The sequence below is a fragment of the Mesocricetus auratus genome, unplaced genomic scaffold (genome assembly GCF_017639785.1).
Source record: "Mesocricetus auratus isolate SY011 unplaced genomic scaffold, BCM_Maur_2.0 Super-Scaffold_100026, whole genome shotgun sequence".
Taxonomy (NCBI): Eukaryota; Metazoa; Chordata; class Mammalia; order Rodentia; family Cricetidae; genus Mesocricetus; species Mesocricetus auratus.
The window spans coordinates 12,486,151-12,509,297 of record NW_024429207.1 but is presented as its reverse complement, the minus strand read 5'-3'; the positions used below and the strand labels follow the sequence as shown (position 1 = coordinate 12,509,297).

General features: G+C 46.0%; 2 protein-coding genes across 8 annotated transcripts in view; one reads left to right on the top strand and one right to left on the bottom strand.

Moving 5' to 3' along the window:
- Pdgfrl (platelet derived growth factor receptor like) overlaps window positions 1-5,196 on the top strand; it is a 59,626-nt gene extending 54,430 nt beyond the window's left edge. Inside the window, exons 4-6 of one of the 2 annotated variants that reach the window (XM_040731888.1) lie at window positions 77-370; window positions 3,066-3,253; window positions 4,733-5,196. In XM_040731888.1, the coding sequence (XP_040587822.1) occupies window positions 77-370; window positions 3,066-3,253; window positions 4,733-4,921 (671 nt within the window). In that variant the 3' untranslated portion in view covers window positions 4,922-5,196. The remainder of the gene's footprint in view (window positions 1-76; window positions 371-3,065; window positions 3,254-4,732) is intronic. The other variant, XM_013110803.3, reaches the window with a different exon arrangement.
- A 1,794-nt stretch (window positions 5,197-6,990) lies between these two features.
- The window catches only part of Mtus1 (microtubule associated scaffold protein 1), a 144,669-nt gene continuing 128,512 nt past the window's right edge, over window positions 6,991-23,147 (bottom strand). For all 6 annotated transcript variants that reach the window (XM_040731884.1, XM_040731886.1, XM_040731885.1 and 3 more), the window contains 7 exons: window positions 15,622-15,836; window positions 14,456-14,561; window positions 13,346-13,419; window positions 13,145-13,240; window positions 12,483-12,599; window positions 8,568-8,665; window positions 6,991-7,972 (listed from right to left, as the gene is read on the bottom strand). In XM_040731884.1, the coding sequence (XP_040587818.1) occupies window positions 7,759-7,972; window positions 8,568-8,665; window positions 12,483-12,599; window positions 13,145-13,240; window positions 13,346-13,419; window positions 14,456-14,561; window positions 15,622-15,836 (920 nt within the window). In that variant the 3' untranslated portion in view covers window positions 6,991-7,758. The remainder of the gene's footprint in view (window positions 7,973-8,567; window positions 8,666-12,482; window positions 12,600-13,144; window positions 13,241-13,345; window positions 13,420-14,455; window positions 14,562-15,621; window positions 15,837-23,147) is intronic.

Sequence of the window (23,147 nt, the reverse complement as noted above, 5' to 3'; positions counted from 1 at the left end):
TCCTTGTGTGGGTTAAGAATCTTGGGGCAACCTCACTATATTTCTTTTGAGTCATTAAGTCCATGTGTCTCTGCAGAGAAAGGAGAGCTGTTTGTACCTTCTCCCAGTTACTTTGATGTTGTCTACCTGAACCTGGACAGACAGGCTGTGGTCCCTTGTCGAGTGACAGTGCTGTCAGCCAAAGTCACGCTCCACAGAGAGTTTCCTGCCAAAGAAATCCCTGTCAACGGAACAGATATAGTTTATGACATGAAGAGAGGCTTTGTATACCTTCAGCCTCATTCTGATCACCAGGGTGTGGTCTACTGTAAAGCTGAAGCTGGGGGCAAGTCTCAGATCTCCGTCAAGTATCAGCTGCTCTATGTAGAAGGTAAGTAAATTTGCCTGCTTCCCTCAACCGTGATTGGGACTGCCTGATGGTTGGGAGGGAAGTGCAAAGTCTAGGATGATATTCTACAAGCGTCTCTATGGTATTTCTAGAGCATTCTGCTCCTTTGATCCATTCCCTCTATCCACCCCCCCCTCCAAGTCCTTCCCTCAGTCTACCTCTGTGATCAGCAGGTCCCTTGTGTCCCTAGTCTCCCTTAGAACCTATCAGACTTGCTTTAACCAAGTATGTCCTATCATCGTCATCACCATCATCCATGCCCCACCTTGAGGATGGCACCCTGCTTGTGCTCAGTCTTACTCCTGTCCTTTGTTTGTCACCCTCTACTGGGGACCACTGCTTCTTCATGGTGCTGGCTCTGGTTTCACTAGATTTCTCATTTCCTTTCCTGTCACCCTCTGCCATTAATTTATCAGTTGTCTTTCTTGCCATTGCATTTTCAGGGTGACTTGAGTGTCACCCCGTTCACTGGACACCTCCATCCCACCCTCATATGTCAGTCAGACCTTAAACATGTAGACAACGCGACTGGTTGGATGTAAGGATTGCAAGGTCCTGTCCCCAGCTCCCCCAGCTCCCAACACAGCCCCTCTGCCTTGTAGCCTACCACGCTCGCATCTGTTCCAAGGCTTTTCTGATGGCACAGGGACAGGCTAGTGGGCAGATTTTCTACACAGCCATGCAACCCTGCCCTCCCATGACTTCCGGGGGAGTGCCTCACTCTGTTCCCAAAGTTGGGGAAAGTGATCGATTCTCCTGCACTGTCATTCTTCCAGGATAACTTTTGTGTCCCCTGAGGAGAGTTGGGGAGCCCAGGGCTAAAGCTCTCCACAGTAATGGTGCTTCCCTGTGGAGAGGTGTGTCTCCAAAGTTAGCTGCTCTCAGTAATCAGAATTTGGGGTGGGCAATTTCTTCCATTCTCTGCTGAGGGACTTATGGAGTAGGCCAGGGTTTCTAATATTCTGTTTCTAGATAACTAATAACCCTGCTTTGACTGCCTCAACTCTGTACTGAGGCCACCTCTTTCCCCCATAGCAGCCAACTACTCTCAAAAAAGCCCTCTTTGTATTTCCAGACTCACTGTTACCTCCCCTCATCAGTTTCATTAGCTGATCTCTGTACAAACTTTGCCAGGGTCTCATGTCATTACATCGAACAGATAATGCACATCATCCTACTAGATTCTACTCGTCCCTGAAATTCCTTCGACTGTGGCCTCACTTTTCAGATTTTGTTAAATCATTGAAGTGCTGTTTTTATATGTATAGATGTTATGCCTGCATATGTAGAGATCAAGTGTGTGCAGTTCCCAAAGAGGCTAGGAATCAAAACTGGGTTCTCCAGAAAAGTAGCCAGTACTTTTTTTTTGAGACAGGGTTTCTCTGTGTAACAGTCTTGGCTGTCCTGAACCTGACTTTGTAGACCAGGCTGGCTTTGGACTCACTGAGATCTGCCTGCCCCTGCCCTCTGAGTGCTGGAATTAAAGGACCATGTGTCCAAGTATTGTCCAGAGGACACTCAACACCCGGTTCCATGGCCACCAGTGAACTCAGCATCGCCCTGCAGGCATGGTTCACCTGTGCCCCCCACTTCAGGGACAGTTGCTCCCTTGCCTAGTGTGAATGGCCGCAACAGAAGACCAGCCTGTCCTCCTGTCCTTTAGACTCCATTACATCACTTTCAGATCTTGCTGTTTTTATCCCTGATCCAATGACTCAAGCTATCGTCATCTCTAGCGAGTAATAGTTTCCTCCCATGTGCCCACCTTAGTTTCCCATCCATTTTCTGCTACAGCTCCATCAATACATTCAGTAAGTTCTCACCTATAGATGCAAAGTCCTGAAGAGACTCAAACGGTTGGCTTCACAGCTCTGGCCACCTCATCTTACCTCATTTACTGCTCAGAAATTCTCCCTGTATCGTTTAAAGCTCAGTGCTGAGACTTCTTGCCTGATTCTGTCTTTGCTAGCTTGCAGGTTACTCCGTCAAATGATTACCACTGCCCACTCTGCTAACAGCTCAGCCCACCATCTGTCTGGCTTGCTCCTGTCGTTCTAGTTCCTAAGGTTGCTATCAGAATTACCCATTGAGTGACCGAACCATAAAGAAAAGTTTCTAAGATATAATGATGTAAGGACCCTGCAAACACAGAAAGTACTTGTGCTATCCTGCAAACATTTTTCTCTTGGATCTCTTCTGAGGATGATGCCCCATATCTGCCCATCTCGACCCAGCCAGGCTGCCTTCACTTACTCTTTCTCCAAATCGCTTCCCTCTCATCACATCTTTATTTTAAAAAAATGTACTATGTAGACAGTGCTCTGCCCGCATGCCAAAAGAGGGAACTGGTTCTCATTATATAGATGGTTGTGAGTCACCATGTGGTTGCTTACCAAGACTTGAACTCAGGACCTTCAGAGGCACAGCCAGTGATCTTAACCTCTGAGCCATCTCTCCATCCCTTACCTCACCTACCTACAAACCTTTCACATCTTTCACGTGACATTGGTCAACTTGGTAACTCCTTCTTCGTCCACAAGTATGGAGGTGGGGAACTTGGATTCTGGATGACTACCAACACAGAGAGGCCTAGAGGCAGCTTCCAGAGCAATCTAAGGGTGTGTGTGCTAGTGTTAGCCTCATGAAGCTATAGAAAAGGCCGGTTTCCTCTCTCCAGAAAGGTGTGTGCATGCGGAGCTCATTCTTCCTTCCCGCTTGCCCCCAGTTCCCAGCGGCCCTCCGTCAACCACCATCTTGGCCTCCTCCAACAAAGTGAATGGCGGGGATGACATCAGTGTGCTCTGCACTGTCCTAGGGGAGCCCGACGTTGAGGTGGAATTCAGGTGGATCTTTCCTGGGCAGAAGGTGAGTGCCACACTCCAGCCTCAGCCAGAACCTTTAGTTTGCATCACCAGACTTTGAAGTGCAAGGGTTATGGACTGGGTGGGAGTCAGACACGCATTCTCTAAGATGTTTCAGTCTATTTCAAAATATGCTGTTTTCCAGGAAAAGAGGGGTGGGGAATAGATGGCTCTATTCGATGATAATTCACTCAAGATGCCTTTATATGTGTGATTTTCCCATTGTCCCTACTTAGAGATAGTGGCAGGAAAGGGGCAGACTTCTTCCTTCTGAACTTCAGTCTAGGTTCATTACAGGAATCCTTCATAACGCACAGCGCTCCCAGGTCATGGATGGGAGAAAGGGAGGCGCCAGAAGGCCACGTGTCCTCACACAAGGCCTGGGGAAAGCTTTGAGTCGATAGTCTCCAAATGGGCATATAAACGCAGACCCTTTTCCCAAGGTGTGGCAAGGCCGGCATGACATAGAAATAGACTTTTATAGAAAGCACAGTGCCTTTGTGCATGCTCTGCTACCTTTGCTGCTAGAGATGGCGTCTCCCAAGCTCTGGGCTAAGTCTGCGTTGGGTGGAAAAAGATGATTCCCAGAGAGGATTATTTCCCAGCATCCTGATGCTAGGTTTGTTGTTATTGTTTTAAATACATTGTCACACATAGCATTCTTGCTTTTCAATAGGATTACCTTTTATGTTGCTGTTATTTTGTTAGGAGAAAAAGTATTAAGTTAACAACATTATAGTTACTGACCGAGTGACTTTAGAAAAGACTGTTCTTCTCTAAGCCGGGCGGTGGTGGCGCACGCCTTTAATCCCAGCACTCGGGAGGCAGAGGCAGGCGGATCTCTGAGTTCGAGGCCGGGCTGGACCGATAGCCTCCAAAACAATACAGAGAAACCCTGTCTCGTATAAAAAAAAAAAAAGAAAGAAAAGGCTGTTCTTCTCACTGTAACTGCCTGAAACAGACCTAAAGGTGACACTCTTCTAGAATAAGCACTCATGCTGTCTAGGGCATTATTTTACCCTTCCTTGGTACAGTTTGCCTCCCTCTGTAGTCTCAAGGAACATTCGCTTAATTACATTCCTGCCTCTCCCAAATCAGAGCCACAGGGAGCTCAGCTTTACTCACACAGACAGTGCTCTGGGCATTAGACCTTACATTCCATGAATAAGAACCACTTGGCAATGAAAGTTGGCATCGTGAGGATGATACAAGGGAAACAATTCTGCTTAAGAACAGTTCCCCTTAGAGGTCTAAGATAATCCATTTCACATCTAGAAAGGGCAGAAAGAAATCCAAGACCCCACTTGGAAAAAAAAAAACGCAGCCTCAAATGATTTATGGGAGGGGGGGCGAGGCTTTAAGCTCAGCATACAAATTAGTCTTCAGTGAGCATGCGCTTTGTATTTAAGAATGGGCCGGGTGGATGGGATCTGAGAAGCTGCTTGTCCCTGTGGCTTCAAGTCTGTATGCCATCTTTCAACAGGACGAAAGGCCTGTGGCCATTCAAGACACCTGGAGACTCATCAACAGAGGACTCGGGCACACCACAAGAATCTCCCAGAGTGTCATCACCATTGAAGACTTTGAGACCATTGATGCAGGATATTATATATGCACGGCTCAGAATCTCCGAGGACAGACTACAGTGGCTACCACTGTTGAGTTTTCCTGACTTGGCAAATGAAGTACAGTGAACCGATGGGCAGCCATCTGTATGCACAACCTTTTTTTTTTTTTAAGTGCTTTGTGGGCGGTCGATACAAAGGGCCAGCCTCTGCCTGTGGGTCAGGCAGACATCCAAATCCAAAGGAAGTGTTACCTTTTCTAATGAAAGTGTATTTTGATTACGTACAGCCATGTTTTTAATTTTTATACCAAGAAAAACATGTCAACAACTTTGTATAATCATTTCTATTAAATGAGCAAGATTTTATAAAAAACAAAAAAGAGTCATTTGTTGTTCATTTAGTTTGTGCACCCAGAGGGATGTGACAGCAATCTTTGCTACTCCCTCATGTTCAACTGCTTACTCACAAGCAACAACTCAAGATTTCAAATGCTTAGATATGTCACTTTATCAAAGCTAATGTGCATTAATTTATAAAGGTATCAAAAATCACATTTTTACATTACATTGCCACACTGAAGGTACCAACTTTAAATTCCTCGAACAATTTAACCTTTAACATAACATACATGAACAGGTTAAAGAAAATTCAACTTTGGCTACATCGGTCTTCCAAAGTACTTAAAACCACAGCTGTTCCAGTTTTCTTATACCATACAGTAGTATTTTTTTTAACTAGCCAAAATTCGGTATCTGAATTTTGAAAAGCTTAACCTTAAATTCAAGCTCTGCAAGACAATTTCTGCCCACAATGAACATGGGCATTGAGTTGGGAGTCCGGTCCAATAGCGCAGGGAGCGGTCTTCACTAATGAGTGTAGAGAAGGATGTATGTAACACAACCTAGGGCTTTGAAGAGTAAAATATGTCAGAGGCTGCCATGCTTCTATTGAATATCTCAGCATGATTTATTTGATACGAGGAAAATACACTTTCCATCACTATAAACTTCAGTTGTTCACACATCCACATTTTTTACGATGTGTCAACAGTTTTATATCATACACAAAATGTTTTTTTAAAAAAACAAACAAAAACCCCAAACCTTTAAAAGCTCTTCATTTTGTTTCCTATCTTTTCTCTTGTCTTCTAGCCCCTGAAGGCATTTTATAGTTGCTGTAAGATTGACTTCCCAGACACCGAAATGGTATGGAGGATGGCAGGGAATCAAATGAGTTTTTATCATAGCTAGAACGTAAGTGTTAAAAACCCAACTTTGGTTAATGCCATTGGGAACAGGCTTGGGACCAAGAGCAGAGATAGTCAGTCCATGAGGTGGCAGTGAAGCTACACTCTATCAGAAGCAAACATGGAAGGCTACATACATCATAAACTACTGGCTATTAGACTTCATCCAACATAACCGCTAATTAAAAAGCATGCGTCACGAATATCAATTAGCTATGCAGTGTGCAGGTCCATGATGACTCAAATATCCACATCTAGTATCCTGAATCTCCTAACTACAGGGGTTGTTAAGACCAGCCATTGAACATGGATTAGTAGATACTGACATCACAATGTTGGCAGATGTGGGGAAGCGGGAGTTGGGAGCCACAGTTATCCTTCTACTGTCTTGGGGGGCAGGGTGGTAAATGAAATTTTGAAAAGAAATTCAAATGGGGCGTGAAGGAGTTACATAGCCTACATTTCTCACTCTTTGGCTGACCTCTGTTACACTTCAATGACAGGAGGGATGCTCAAAGGCCCCAAGTCAGCATCACTGCCCAGACTCTTGTCCTATTAAACACCAACTGTTGGTTAGCAAAGTGCTGCTGGCCATTAGCACATGCTGAAGGCCATCTTTCCTGACTTTTCTATGGGTTTCCAAAATGTGTACTTCCAGATCCAGATGTCAGCTTATTGGTCCAGCACCTCCAAGACAAGCTGGTTCTGGAACAGCACTCTGTAATGGGAAAGGGGTAGAAGGCTTGCTTCTGTGGCTCTAGATGGAGGGAGGAGAGGCAGATTGGAGACAATGGGGAGAGAAGATGAAGTTGACCCCTGTGAAGACAGCTCAGAGTCAAGGTGAAAACAAGGCAGAAACAACCATTAGTACTGCCCCCTTATTCTTTATACAGGTTTGTGTCTAGAAAACTTCGCTCATAGCCTGAGAAAGTGGATCGGAGTATATTTATTAGGCTCATAAAAGTCTACAGGAAAAGGAAAAAAAAATCAAACGTTATCAACTGACAAAACTGAACACTGAAAAGCTAACAGAGAAATGTGCAGACACCAACAAATCAAAAGGGTTTTCCTGTCATACCCTAGCCCTGCCATGTCGCACAGTGCCAAGAGGAGTCGGTAGAAATTCAAGCAACTATTGCTTTCTCTTCTATGGCGTTTGTTGACGCGAGCATACTGATTATAACTTGATTAATACAGAACCAGCTATATTCAGCTGTTGACTTTTAATACACAGCAGAGAGGGCTGTGACAGTCACATGACACACTAATGCACCCATTTCATTCACACACACCCCTGCCCTCAGTCAGACTGAAATAAAAAAAAAAATCACAAGAAGGTGTCTCTGGTGAAGAATATTAGAAAGGTTATAAATCTTTATCTTAATAGGGCCCTGAGAGTTTCCTCTTATGGTTAGGTGAAGGAAGGCAAAAGAACAAGGTTCCCTCGTTCCTTAAGTGCTCTGTGCAACTACGTCCATATCCGAAATCTGTTTTTTGGAGGAGGCTTCTGGACCAAGTCAAAAGCCTTCCTCCGGAGCTCCTGACTCGTAGGCAGCCGATACGGTGGTGGCTGCTTTCCAGTTATCCTGTGGAAATTCCAGAAAGCTAATTCAGCTCTTGTTCCCACGAGGTGGCCAGTCCTGCAGAACCACACCTCGGTGCCTGCGGAGACTCTCCCTCCTCTTCCGGAAAGTGTCATCTGGGTGAGATGCTGGGGCTGGAGAAGGAACCGGAGTTCCTGGGGGACTGGAAAGGGATGGCCGAGGACGTGGGGGATCTCTTGGGGCTGCAAAGGTCCCCGTTGTGCAGCTTCCACAGCAGCTCCTCGTTCTCCATGGACAGCCTCTTGTTGACCTTTGACTCCTTCTCCAGGGACTCCTGCAGCGCTGCCTGCTCGGTGGAAAGTTGCCTTGAAAAGAAAACCCAAAGACCATGTGGAATCCAAATCAAAAAAGTTACTCTTCCTGTATAAATACGAAGATGCAAGAAATGTACTCTGGGAGAACAAACAGGATCTTGCCTGGGGTCGCAGATTTTTTTTTTTTAAGCCAAGAGACCCAAATACTACAGGGAGGCATAGAGCAGGGTGGTAGAGGGCCCGGCCTAACATGTGTGAGGCCTTGGCTCAGGTCTGTGTACTACAAAAGGGAAAACAAAACTTCCAAGTAACAGAAGCGTGAAGCCTGACCCAAATAAATAATCCTGTGAGTAATAACTCTAGTTTTTGAGCAATTTCCCAGTAGGCAGTAGGCCTTGGCTCCTTTTCTGTTCACATCTGTGATGGCCTCCTCTCTGAATTTGTCATTACAGTTAGTGAGCTCCAGGTTGGGGAGAAGGTCTAGAGGCCCCTTTGGTAGAAGCACGAACTGCTACTTTCAAAGGGAAATCCCTGCCTCTCTGTCTGCTTTTCTCAGTGCCTGGGAGGTAGCCAGTGGAGCGTATCTGGAAGGGAACAGCTAATGTGCAAGTTTGAGAGGAGGAAAAGTAAACTCTGGTCGTTTTACCTCGAAATCGCCATGTGTTTGTCCATTCGCGCTTTTAATTCCTCGTTTTCCTGCTGGAATCGCTTCAGTTTGTCAACCAATGCTGTGTTGTTGTCCACCTTGGTGTAAACAAGGTTTGTAGTCATAAACAAATGAAGAAATGAATTCTCTCACTTGAGGCACACTCCTGATACAGGACACTGTCACAAGATGGAGTGGGGGGACCTGTGGCTGTGGTGGCAAACTGACCTGTGAAGACGCACCACCTCAAGGCTCTGCAGCACCATCAGGGGACGTAAGGACAGAAAACCTCCCAGCACAGGGCAAGGGACACTTTTGTCCTGCTGGTCTCCCCAGCCTTCACTCTCACAAATCCACAGGTTGAGAGATTAAAGCCTAAGACCCACAAAGGCATTTAATCACTGAACATGGTTGCGAGCTAATTCCATCCCAACTCACTGTCCCAATGTATGGTTTATTACTTGTTTAGGGGGTGCCATCACAGCTCCAAATTAACTTGGGGCCAGAATTAACCCCAGGTCCCTGATATTTCCTACAGTGGCTCGTCTGCTTGGGCTACGTTTTCTAGGTGGAAGTCTTGATTTTAAGACATTTTCATATGCACAAAATGCTTATCTCATGACAAGCCAGTCAGGTGAAATAACTTCCTAGAAAAACATCTACAGAAAAAAAAAAAGGAGGGGTGGGGGTAGAAACACCTTGAAATGCTTAGGATAAAGCATTCAAGATAAAAACCACAAACTGGGATGATTTGGAGTTAAAAACAGTGGCCACTGACCTGACGACATTATTCTACTACCAATGCTTTGTTTTGTCTACAAGTAAAAAAGTGACCTTTAGTGTCACAGAGCTAATTACTGGCAGAGTCAGCTCTCAAAGCAAAGCTTTCTTTCTTAAGCAATGTCTGTTGTCTGTCCTCATACTAAGTGTGATGGCTGGCTTGCCAACTCGACATCAAGTAGAAATATCTGGATGAAGGGCAGTCTACATGGGGCTGGCCTGTGGGCGTGCCTCTGGGGAACTGGCCTGACTGATTGCCTAACGTGGGTAGCTCAAGGACACAGCAGAAGCAGCTTTCACTTGCGTGACCCTCATTCTCACTGGGAGTTTATCTACCCTGCCACTGCCACCGCTGATACTGTCTCTGATATCACAGGCAGCTTCTTCAGGCCTCCAGCGAGGACCGACTGATGATCAGAGGCTCTCCAGGAATCCTGTTGGCCTTTGGCACCAGGTTGGAGCCGCAGAGGCACCTGGCCTTGTGGGCTGAACAGTCACCAGGTTCTCAGGCTCCCCAGCAGCCATTGCGGGCTACTCTGAGCTTATCATGTGAGCCAATCTAGCAAACCCTTCTCTAACGTTTATCGCCCCAGCTCTGTTCCTTTGGCCGAACCTAAGATACTGAGTGTTCTAACCTCATTACAGGCCCGGAACTCCTAAGAACGTGGCGTGGCAGCGGCACTGAGTGCTTACCCTCCTGTATAAACAACAGTGTGCTGCTGTGATGCCTCTGGGTAGGGGCATAAAACAGAACAACATGGTTCATTAGAAATTGAAATACGTGTGTACTTTTACAGCAGAGGCTTTTACCACCCGAGATCCTCTGATAAGCTCAGAAGCATGAATGGAAGATGGAGCAACAACTTATTAACAGGGTCTCCTGAGTCATCACTGCCTGCCTGCTGAGCAGGTGCCACAGGGTGACCTTTGACAAGACGTGACACGTGGACTGGGCTGGGCCCATTAACAACTAGGAGTTTCCTGCATTCCTTGAGAAGGAAAAGCAAAAAGCCACTTCCCGTACTTCTGGTGCCTCCAAGATGGGCAGAAGAGATGGGTCCCAGCTGCCCGTATCTGCTACCATTCTGACCCGTACATGATAGATGGGCTGTATGCTCACACTGGGCTGGACTTAAGCATCTGTTCGGGGAACTCCTTGTGGCTTGGGAAACGTTATGCTTTAAGGTGGGCAAGAGAGCGATCGTGAAACGTGTAGAATCATGAATACCAGAGCTTCAGTGAGCGACACTACATCCTATTCACAGGGAGCAGTGGCTAAGTTGTTATAGGACTGATCTACACTCATGTCACTGTCATCATCTGAAGCAGGTGAATCATGGGGTGGGGGTGGGGGCTTTACTGTGACTGCACTCAGTCAACTACAGTGAGCTCTCACCTGCACACCTTTGTCTCAGGACTTTAGGGCCGACAGTACTTTAAGAATCAGATTCCCTACCTGTGCCACCACACGTGCCTCCATGGGGGTGAATGTCCATAAAGGAACACCTCCATCATCCCTGTGACCTCATCCCTAATCCCAGGGACCTCAGAACCCACCGGGCTGCCAAGTACTGTCATGGGAGTGAGCGCCTTGGGACCCTTCAGCCCCAGCCGAGCCACAAGCTGGCCACAGTAACGGGCCAAGCAGTCCCAAAGAGCAATGGCCAACCTGACCATGACACTGGTTTCAGGTGTCTGCTGCACAGTGAATGAAAATACACTCATGTCTGACTGCTAAAAATGGATAGTTCCGCCCCCACCCCCAGGCCACTACGTATGTATTTCCCTTACAAACTATTAGCACATAATCACTGTACACAGGAATGAGCTTCATGACGGCATTTGTTCAAGTGACTCAAGTACTTTGACCATATTTACTCTGAATTACACATCCCTTTCTCCCCTTGCTCATCCTCATTCTCTCCCACTATGGCCCCCTAGTCTCATGTCATATGTACACATGTTCATCATCTAGGCTCTACACGGGATCGGGGTCTGGCTTACTTCACTCAACGTGATCACCTCCAATTTCATCAATTATTTCTGCAAATGACATAATTTCATTCTTCATTATGGCCAATCAAAATGCCATTGTGGATTCAAAACAAAAGCCTCCCCCACACTACCATCACATTTCCTGACAAGGTGAGATAGTGCCCCTAAGCTCACGCAAACTCTGCCTCCCTTAAAAAAGCCGTTATCTCTAGGAAACAACACACCAAACTAAGCCAAATCCCCAAACTCCAAACAAAAGCCACACAGATAAGAGTGACCTCTGGGCTCCCAATTGTCCTCATTGGTCTAGGTTTGAAAGAGGCACTTCTTCACTGAGTGATGAGTTACCCACAGCTGGAAGGTGGAGGGGAGAGGAAGCGCTGGGTGGACGGCTCGGTGGCTGACTGACAGGCAGTTGGGAGCAAAGGACAGCAGCATCCAGGGCCACTTAAGCTGCTCCGACGGACCCTGCCGGCTTGGCTCATGTCCTGGCTAGCACACCCTGTGTTTCAGGACTGGTACAAGGCTGACAGTACACACGGGGCACTCCCCTTAAACACAGTTAAGAAAGTCTAAATTCTGCTTGTGGTTTCAACAATGCTTGCTGCTTTTCAATCGGGCTAATCCTATTAACTCTTAATTTTTTTTTACCATATTCTAATTCTTTAAAAGATAAGGAACTCTAGATTATATTGTGCCAATAGTTTAATTAAAAGAAAAGCCATGAAACGGAAAAGAAGTCACTTGAGAATCTACTTAACGAGAAGCAGGAATCACTGTCCAGAGTGGGGGGGCACATTAAAATATTCGTTTTAATATAACTAAAATTTTTCATTAGATCAGTAGAGATTCACAGACGACTGAAATGTGAGCCTGATCTGTTTGTGATAGCTTTTCCCAAACGAGATGCTGCTTTATATGTATTCAATAAAATAAGTGTTCTAGAAGGCAGCAACGAATCAACTTGGGTTAGATCTCGCAAAGAAGATGCAGCTCTGACCCTTTGTGTGCTTTCCACATATCACTAAGGACAGGTCTGGTCAGCTGCATAGCTCTAAAGTCGTGAGCTCTGAGTCCCTAGTTCCAAGGCAACCCTCCCGCCCCAGGATGCACTCAATCCACCATCTGGAGGAGACGTACCAGCCTCTCCATCTTCATCAGCTTCATGTCCTGCTGATGCAGCTTCTCATTCTTGATCTCTAACACGGCTTTCAGGCTTTCTAGCTCTTGCTCCAGATACATGACCTGAGGGTTTTTCTGGAGAAGACACACAAAGTAAGAGCTCTGACTTATTTCTCATGGTACACAGTCTGACCTCTTGTCTGGCTTCCTTTTGCCCACCACCCCCCTTTTTTGACACAGGCAGGGTTATGCTATGAAACCTAGATTCACATGGCACTTATTCACAGTGATCCTCCTGCCTCCACTTCCCATTGCTGGGATACCAGTGACTAACACACAATGTCACAAGTATACTACAATACTGAAGTTTATGGTTATGTAATCCTATCACAATAAGGCAGTTTCCTTTTTTTATATACAAAGAATTTCTAGTTTTGGATTTTGCTCTGTTTCCTGTTGGTAAGTTGTTCAGACCTCTGGGTTTGAATCTCTTACAATTTGGGGGATTGTAAAAGAAAATCAGTGAACAAAATCGTTTTGTCCAATTAAAATAAAACACGGCAAGTATGAAGAATACTCTAGAACCACAATCATGTCTCTAGCTGTTAAAGGATTAATTGAATCGAAATGGCAACCGAACAAAAGAAAATCCAGTAGCAACAGGGGAATACACAACATACCGAATTCGCCTTCTCTCTTGATATTCGCTTTTGTTCCTCTGATTTCAGCTTTTCGTTTAAAGCATCATTTTCACTCTTCAGATCATTGATTTGTTTCTAAGGCACAAGCAGTAACACGTGGAGCATCAGATACCAGGAAAGGATCAAAGGTATGAAGACGCATAGTCCACACCCAGACAGTACCGGGAGGGAGCTACTCACCTCTAGTGATTCCTGCTTCTCGTTAAGTAGATTCTCAAGTGACTTCTTTTCCATTTCATGGCTTTTCTTGATTTCTGGAAAGAAGGGAGCTTTGTTTTTGAGCTTTGTTTATTTAAGGTTATAACACCCTATGAGATCACAACTACACAAGCTGATGTATCCAGATGTGGAAACTGGTCAAGTACAAACTATGCTCCTTTCAATTCATTAAGATGCGATTTATAAATTAAGCAATGTCTTCGCAGAAAAGCTTTACTAGGCAAGGCAGAGATTTCTGGTTCAAAGACTGGAAACTCTGATGATACCTATCAGAGGCCAAGAAAATCTTCAAAATCTCAGAATGAAGGGTAGGGTCTCAAAAGACAGGCTTTTGGTTTCTGATTTGGGGGCCCTTGTCTTCTTTTTGATTTACTCTTCCAGAAGAAAACAGAAATCTAAAATTAAGCCATCCCTGGCAGGAAAAGACAGCGTTTACTAAAGGTACATGTGAGCCAGCCACGTTTGTCGACCACCATCTCTGATTCCACACAGCTCGGTTTCTTATGAGACAGTCCCCTCTAAAGGTCACACAGCCAACTCAACCTCACGTCCCTCCCCCACTAGTCTGTGGGCTGCAGCTGGTTCACGCTGGGTACCCCATGGCACAGCCAACTTTGTCCTAAAAAAAAAAGCCGCCTCATTCCTTCCTTCTTTTGACTTCAAGCTTCCCAACAATGGTGAGGCCACAACAGCATATCATGTCCTTGTCCACCAAATGCCACCTGTACCGTACCACAGCCAGGGTGTACAAGGGTGCTCAAGCACTATGTTAGCACCTGACACCTTGACCTCCCTGGGACCTAAAGAAGCAACAACCACTGACCACCAGCCCCCAAAAGGCCTTTAGAATGTTTCCTACAGGCCTGGCATGTATAACTAACCACTATTTGCATCCGGAAGGGAAAAGGGCACCCAGTAGCAACGAACAGTGCACAAAGAAACCAAGAGGCCTGCCAAATGAATGCTGTGGGGTGTTCTGTGCAAGGCAGGGTTATCAATCATTTCCGTTTTAGTCAATACGATGCATTTCCATTACATCTCTACTGAGGTGGCAAAAAAAAGCATCCTTGCCTGAAAGGGAGGTTTCGTAGGTTTTCTTCAGCAATTCTACTTTCTCTGAGTGGCTAGCTTCGATTTCCAGCTTGGTGGTTTCATGGGCAGTGTTTAAGTTGTCAAACTGTAAGGAACAAACAAACAGTAACTTACCAACAAGAAAGGAAGCGGCTAAGACGAATCAAGGAGCGTACAGTAGATTTCATTCATGTCCCTACACCCATCCAATGAGTGTCTACCACATGTGCACAACAACCCACTGTGTGCTACCCCTCCCTCAGCTCCACTGCATCCTCCCTAGAGAGACAGATGGTCCAAGCTCTGTCAAGCTCAAGAGGAGTGGAGCTGCACCTCACAGGGTCACCTCAGCCCCACACCTGTCACATCAACCCCTCTACTCTCAGCCCTTACCTAGCACATGCCTGGCACATAGTAGGAACTGTGCATATAACTAAATTTAAAAAAAAAATCAAATAGGGAGCAGGGAAGTTTATGATACTAATGGGGAAATCGGGCTATTAAAAAGGGATTTTAAAAAAGTGCAAACCAGTGGCTTAGTAGCAGAACACCAGGATGCTTCCAAGGGAACTGATTTTGAGGATATTCTATCCCTTCTTTCTTGGGTCCTACTAGGGATGGACCAGAGCTTTCAACTTGAACATACTTTGTAAGCTCTTGCTGCACCTGAGCTCTGGCCCTCCATTTAACTTTTATCTTGAGACGGAGTCTTATTGTTTCAGCCTCTCCAAGTAGCTAGCTGGTAGGATTATAGACTTTGTTGTTTGGTTGGATTTTTTTTTTTTTTTTTTTGCACACTGGGGGCTGAATCCAGGAACTCATCACTTCTGTATCACTGAGACCAGGTATGGCTCTGTTTTTGGTTTTTATTTCAGCCAAGGACTCACTAAGTTACCCAGGTTGAAAATGGAATTTTCTCTGCAGCATGGATTCTGCAGGCCTTCCTTCATTCTTCTGCTTCCTCTTTCCAAGTGTTGGGATCACAGGGATGTACCGCTGTGCCCGGCTACTTCTCCCGGCTTTAACTCAACACTGTTTCATCATAAGCATCCCAAAAAGCTTTCCCCAATTAAATTAAAAGGCCAGGGAAAACTCATTGGGAACGTAGACAGCATCTACGACTCAAGCAGACAGCCACGCCCGGAGGAGCCCAGTGGTCCACCGACCTGCTCTTGCAGTTGGGTTTTATACTTTTCTGCCTCCTCGCTGTAGATGTCTCGAAGCTTCTCATACTCCACCATGTAGAATTCCTTCAGCCGGTTCTCCAGTTCTGTCCGGTCTGTCTGGTGTTGCTGGTTTAGTTTCTGGACGAATCCTTCATACGCTGTTTGTAAGTCATTCCTAGCCTTTTCTAGCTTCTCGCAGGTGCTTGAAGCAGCCACTGAAAAGGATGTAAAAGCGAAGAACCTCCAAATGTGCTCAGTGTCTGAAATGCGCATTTGCACACTATCGCATAAACACAACGCCATTTCAACTTATCCTGCGAGCAGCACTGTAGTTAAAGAAATGTCCGCCAAAGGCCACGTGCCACTGCAGGGCGGTGGACCTTAGGTCACTGGGGCACACCGCTGCAAAAGGTACACCAGGATGCTGTCCTTTCCTTGATTTAATTTCCCAGCCAGGAGATAAACAGTTTCCTCAGCTGTGGGCTCTCCCTGCCATGATGGCATAAAGGAATGGGGTCATCAGATGCTGGACTGAGACCCCCCCCCAAACCTTTTCTCTCTGCGATTTCACACACATGTAAGAAAAAGAGTCAAGTGTGGTGGCATTTGCTGCATGCCTGCAGCTCCAGTTCCCGGGAGGCTGAAGCAGGATCTTTGTGTTTGAGGCCAGCCTGGGCTGCATAGCAAGCCTATCTCAAAACAAAACCACAGACAGACGGACAAAAATCACAACCAAACCAATCCACAAAGCAGAAGTGTTGGAGGGAAGAGGCAAAATGGCAGAGGAAAGTCAGGAGACAGGGGCCGTCACAGAAAATGATTTAATTAATGACAATGGCTTTCTTAATTGCCAAAAATACCCTTTTCACAATTATATCTTTTTTTATTAAGCTTTTTATCTAGGAAAAAAAAAGATTCAAGATGTCCAATGTAACTCTAACTAGCAAACCTTAATCTTAGCAAACATGACCAAGCTCATCCAAACACTCACATCAGACCCAAGCACCTTTGCACACGGGTGTCTGGGCACACAGTACACGAGCATCTTGGTGATGAACCATAGCATTCTAACAGAACCTACATCTACTGTGGGCACTTTTATCCACTACACTGGCCAGAGTTTCGCACATGTGCTTATAATCAGACTACTGTCAGTTTGAATATATAATTACAGTATGCCGGTGTTTAGAATCAAATAGGATATACAGAAATCCTCTCCCATTGACCCCTGGGTAGGGCTGCTTGCTCTGTTTAAACACACAAAAACCAGTAGTGTAAACAATGTGCAGCTTTGCTGGCGGCTACTGCGAGCCCAGTGATGAGGGAACAGACAGGAGGGGAAAACCCGAAAGATGAAGATCAGATGAAGGGGTGGACGGCTTACTACTGTTACTTCCAACAACCCAAGGGCAGGGCAGGACAGGCCCCAGAAGGTGACATCAGCCTGCAGCTGTGCAGGAATCTTCTGCTGTTTACAGTGCTGTGTGCAACAGCTGGGCTACACTCCACACTCATATCAATGGCTTTGGTTCAGATCAATGGCCTGGGCTCTTAAGAGAGCAGTGATTTGGTGGAGAGACTCCTGAATTCTTTTTTAGAAGGGTGCACACATAAACACTGCATTAGGGGCTCTCAGAGGGCTCTTTGTCACCTGCTGGGACGTACTACACATGTGTGGTGGGGGAATAAGACCCCCCCCAATTTTAGGCTATGGATTTTCCCTGGTTTCTCAGAGCATGGAGGAGTCACAGGGCCACTTGCGCTGGCTGTTGCCCATCTTCGGTCGGCCTTGTTGCTTCTTTGCCAGAAGTCTACTCACTGCTTTGTTCATCTGACAACTAAACAAAGCCAAACCAAAAGCAGAGGGCCATCCACGATTAAGAATAAGTGACCATGGAGGTTTCCTGTGCTGCCAGCTGCCAGACACGGTCTCGTGTTGTCACGGAGCTCCGTGCCAGGATTAAAGGTGTGTGCCACTAACTTTCAGTTTATACAATCTACCACTTAGACCCTTGTCTTCAAGTATTCCATTAGCTGTTTTCAAAGCTTGTGCGCCAAGCAAACACAGAATAGATGCCTGGTGTACACTTGTGAGTACTTATGCTTGCAAACTTTAAAAGCTAGCCCCAGCAATCTAACTTAAGACATTTAGCTAGAGCAGGGCATAGTGGTGCTCGCCTTTAATCCTAGCCCTTGGGAGTCAGAGGCAGGTGGATCTATGTGAGTTAGAGGACAGTATTGTGTATATAGTGAATTCCTGGACAGCCAGAACGATAAAGTGACACCCTGTCGCAAAGATGTGATTGTGTGTGCGCGTAGGATACATGATATCCTGTCGTTCAGGAAGCTGTGGTAGGAGGATAGGGAGTTCAAGACCAGCCTGGGTTATAAAAGACCCCCATCCCTGCAAAACCCCAGGCTACGGATACAGCTCGGTGGTAAAGAATGTCTGTAGCATGTACAATTGCCTGGATTCAATCCTTAGCATCACAAAGAAAACAAGCTTTTTAGCCTCAAAAATGAAAGGCATACACTCATTTCCAAAATTGTCTCTAAAGTCTAAATCCATGTAAAACACGGAAGTTGACACTTTTACTCAGAGATGCAGGAGCCTGGAGCCTATTGGGCCAAGGGCAAAGCAGGAAAACTGGGGAGCCGAGCCCCGCCCCGCCCATCTAAATCCCAGCTATTTTTGAGCAAGGAAAAGTAGCTGCACAAGAAGCGACAATCTTTTGGATGGCATCTAGAGAAGCCACGGCTGTATGGTCAAGTCTGACCTTGGGAAAATAGAATCAATACTAATCTCAAGCCCTTTGACAGTTACCCCAAGCAGAGAGGAAGTGAAGCCATACTTAATTAGTCCCCGGGGACTTTTGTAACAGGGTTGGGGGGGGCAGTTGAACTGATTATTTCCATCTCATAGAGACAGATTTCCCTTTGCTGACTGACGAATGTTGTTATGGAAGAAAACATTACACAGACATGGTTTGAAAACTGTCTGCACTCTTGGAAATGAAACAGAGATGCCTTCTTTTTAGTAGATGAGTTGTTTCTCCAAAAGTAACTTTCATAGAGCCAAGTAACCTGGTAGAGAGGGTCTTCTCTAAATTTCAAAATTAGCTGTAAATGGGTTTCTGATTGCTCTTGGACATGATGCCTATGTAAATAATTTCAAAAATCTCCCACACATCATAATTTTGGGTTATCACCTTTTTATGAAATTGTCCGCACGAGGGACAGCCAACCTCCCCTGCACCCCCCACACAGTCCTCACTGTCTGTGATGCCTGGGAGAGCCGACTCCAGGTCTTTAGAGTGAGAAAGCAGGTCCAGCACCCCACCTGGGCAGCACAGCAGAGCTGACCCTGTTGATTAGGGTGCAGGTTTGCTGGCCCTGAGGCAGGAGAGCCTCTCTCCACCCCTACCATACTATGGCATGGGTAAGGGAAAGGCACCCCCCCCATCCCTTGCCACCAGCAGCAGGCAGGAGAGCTAGTCCTGGAGTCACCGGAGTGGGATGACTAGCCTTGTCCCTCACAGGCTGCAGCACACAGGAGAGCGACCCTGCACGCAGTCTGAACAGAACAGTAGAGAGCTGACCCTGTTGTCTGGGATGCCGGTGAGCTGGCCCTGAGGGTAAGAGCAGCAGAGCTGACCATGCCTCCCCATGCTCCTACAGCAGTCAGGAGAGGGGCCCTGCACCTTGTCTGGGCAAACGGAAGAGCTGGCCCTGGTGGGTGAGTCCGAGTAAATCAGACCCAAGGGCTTGAGAGCAGAACTGGCCCAGCTCCTCACTGCAGGCTGCACTGGATGACCCGGCTCTGGCAGTGCTGGAGAGCTCACCTGGGTAGTGATGACGACAAACCTGGTGGACTGACCAGCCAGCTACCACCCAGGCCCAGAACCTGGGCTGAGTTGGCCGGTCCCAACATCCACCTCGTTTATCGACTGCTGAAGGGGACAAACCTACAGATCCAAAACTTCAGGATCTCCATGACATGGGACAACAACTCATCTCCAAGAAGAGTCCCAATGAGAGCCCATTATTGATAGTATGGCAGAAGCCAGAGGCCTCAGACCAGACCAATGCGACTCACGGCAATGAACACTTGCAAGAAAAGATATGTGGACTAACGGGTAAAATGTGTGGGGCCACACTACAGCTCCCACATCAAGATGATGATGATTCTTTTGTTGTTTGCTTGGTTTCATTTTTAGTTTTTCTTTTAAATTTTGTTTTGTTTTGGGGGAGGCTAGTTTCACGGGCAGAGGGTGGGTGTGAGGGGACTGGGAGGTGAGTGGGATCGGGATATATGTGAAATCTACAAAGAATCACTTAACAACAAAAACAACAACAAAACTGTCCGCACCATCAAATCTACTCCCCCATAAATAGCACTCTACCTTCACAACTTACTTCAGACCCTGCCCCAGGGCTCTGAGCTCTTAAGTAGGTATCACCCACTGTCTCATTTTACCAAATGGAACCGGAGGCGGGGCAGAGCGGAGCTGAACTGAGACCCCCCCAACCTCCTGTGTCCCCAACACAGAACTCCAAACAGGATCTAACCGACCACCTCCCCGGCTGGGGATTCAAAGGGAGAAGTTAGTACAGACACCAAGGATTACTCCAGCCCAGTTGTCCTCTGGAGCCACAGGAGACTCAACCACAGGGAAGAACAAAGCTCCCCGGGCCTCTCCTTCCTACACTGATTAGTTAGGACAAAACCACAGGGAAGAACAATGCTCCCCGGCCTCTCTTTCCTACACTGATTAGTTAGGACAAAGTCCTACAGCTGGGCTTCCACTGCCAGCTTTCTCCTTGCCAGTGGACAGACCTGAAGGCCGTTTTGGCTGTTTTCACCTCGTGCACTAGCCAACAACAGGCTGCAGCAGAAAAGCACACACTCCGCGCACGCGCGCGCACACACACACACACACTCCACACACGCACGGAAAAAAAAAATCTAGGAACCAAGGTGGAGCAGAGACAACAGCACCGAGGAAGCAAGAGTGTGTTCTAAGATGCAAGCCTAAAAACAGAAATCCCAGCGTCAAGGACCAGGTTTCAGTAGAAACAAAGCAGTCAGTCCCAGCCAGTCACTAACTAGTCCGTCTTGTGCCTCCCTCCAGAGCACTCGTTTTTAGGGCAGAAGAATCAAAATGCACCAGCATAAATCCTCAGGTGTGCGTAAACTTTCAACACAGAGGAACAGACGAAAGTCTCCTGGAGCTACTTAACATTAGTGTGCTTGTCAGTTTTCATACGCGTTTTTACAGAAAAGCAACATTCTAGACAGTGTGGTGTCAGGGTGCAGTCCCAGATACTCCGGTGTCAGAATCACCTCGATGATGTTAAAAAAAAAAAAAGTGTAGATTCTGGACTCCATCCCAAACTAAATGAGTCAGAGTTGGTGGGTGTGAGAACAGGGGAATCTGTTTCATCTCACAGTGTTGTTTTTTATGATCCACTGTTCCAGACAAGTGACCCCGAGTAAGGAAAATTTGAGATTTTAGAGTTAGAAAAAAACCCAGGACAAGATGCTTCATGCCAAAATACTGTTGGCGGTAGTTTGCACGTCTGTAAGTAAAAGAACACAGACTTTCACATACCTATATAGAACCAGTCATGCACACATTTAGGATACACAAAGATAACAAGAGAACGGCCCAGTGCTGAGGTAGCTATAGACTCCATCAAGATTAAAAAAAACAAAAACAAAAAAAAAACAAAACTCTAGGAGTTTCCTCATGCATGCTACTTAGAAAATAAAGCCTCTTGTAATCAGCTATAGTGTCTAAATCACCGTAGACACCAGACTTCTTACAGCACAACTATAGACAGAACTGGGAAGGTGAAAGCATTAGCACATTCCACAAGGTATCAAGCAGTCTGCAGCTCACGGGGTGTGCGCTCAGACACTTTACATTCTGCTTTTGACAATTTACTCTTCTTAAGTGGGTAAGAAGACATTCCCATTTAGCAACAGTTACTTCTTCCACTATTGGTCAGAGGAGGATTCCAAAAGTCATTAGTTGTCGGTGCTGGTATTGGTTTAAAATACTTTTCCAGTGTTTTAATCACAGGAAGCACTTTCTATAGGGACTAATGGAAATCTGGTAGCCTGGCATCTTTGGATTTTTACCCAAAGCCTCTGACTTCGGTCAGAGCTGCTTGAAAGTAGTTAATAGGACAGGCAAAGTAGCTTTTGAGCCTTGATTTCTTTTATATGATACAAACTTCTTAGAGCTAAATATTGCTTCTTTAGGAATGATTAGAACCCAGAATCTGTCCTAATTTTTACATACAAAGGGGAAAGCACTGAGGATTTTACTACTTAGCCCAGGATTCCAGCAATGTTTGGTGTATTAAAGGTTAAAAATCTCATTTGGTTCATAAAATACAAATAAACAGGGCTAATTAATAAAAAGATATGGGAGTTAGCCCCAACTTCTTACAGATAAAGTGTGTGTGTGTGTGTGTGTGTGTGTGTGTGTGTGTGTGTGTGTGTCAGTGGCTCAGTACAGGATTTGTCTAGCATGTACAATGCCCTGGGTTTGATCTCCAGCACCACAACAAAAATAACCCTTTCTCTTTATATAGAAGAAAAGAATGTCATTGTAAGGACAAAGATTATGGTGCGAGGCCTCCATACACCACTTTTTTATTCTACACGACTCCAGAAGTAATCAGAATGACTTTCTCAGAGGCAAAGGGTTGCTCTCGATATTGATCATGAAATGCAACAGTTAACTACTGAAGACACTGACATTCAGTATTACCCAGTGAACCGCTGTCGCGGTGAGACATAGCACTTCCATTAGAGTTATACATCCCATTTATTATCATTCATTCAGAAAGACAAATACCATCTTTAAAGCAGTTCAATGGAAATGTCTGTGCTTATAACCCATCAAACATTTGCACGTTACAAGGAGAAAACCACTTTCCCCGTTACCGTCTTAGGTTGCAGGATCCATTCTTTATCTGCAGTCTGTGCGTCAGTGTACCCCAGGTCTACGTAAATAAGGAGACAGTGACTTTGCCTTTGAAGACCTCTTAGTTTTAGGTGGAGGGAAGGGGCACAGAAACAAATAGCTAGGGACAAAGTCTCAATGCATATCAAATAGCCAGAAGGGTAGAAAAAGGAAAATTTACTTGCTTGAAAGATCTGGGAGAAACTCAGCTAAAGACAGGATACCTTCAACAGGTCTTTAAAATAGGAGTAAATGAAGAGCCTGGGAGGCAAGGAGAGAAGGGCAGCACAGAGGGGAGAAAGCACTTCAGCAGAAAGGTGCACAGTATGCAGAAGAGGTATAGACACAGGACTTAGATTCCACCCGAGACCTGCAGGAAAGCAGGTGTCAACAAGGGGAATGGGCACCCAGACACAAAGCCAGGCTTTAAACAAATCAAAGGCAAAGCAGAAAAGGCGGTGGGTGCAAAAATGCCAGGTTTGCCAGCGCAATCTTTGGAGCCCATGGAAAAGGGGCATGTGACCGGATAGTAAGGTAGGCCACCTGTGG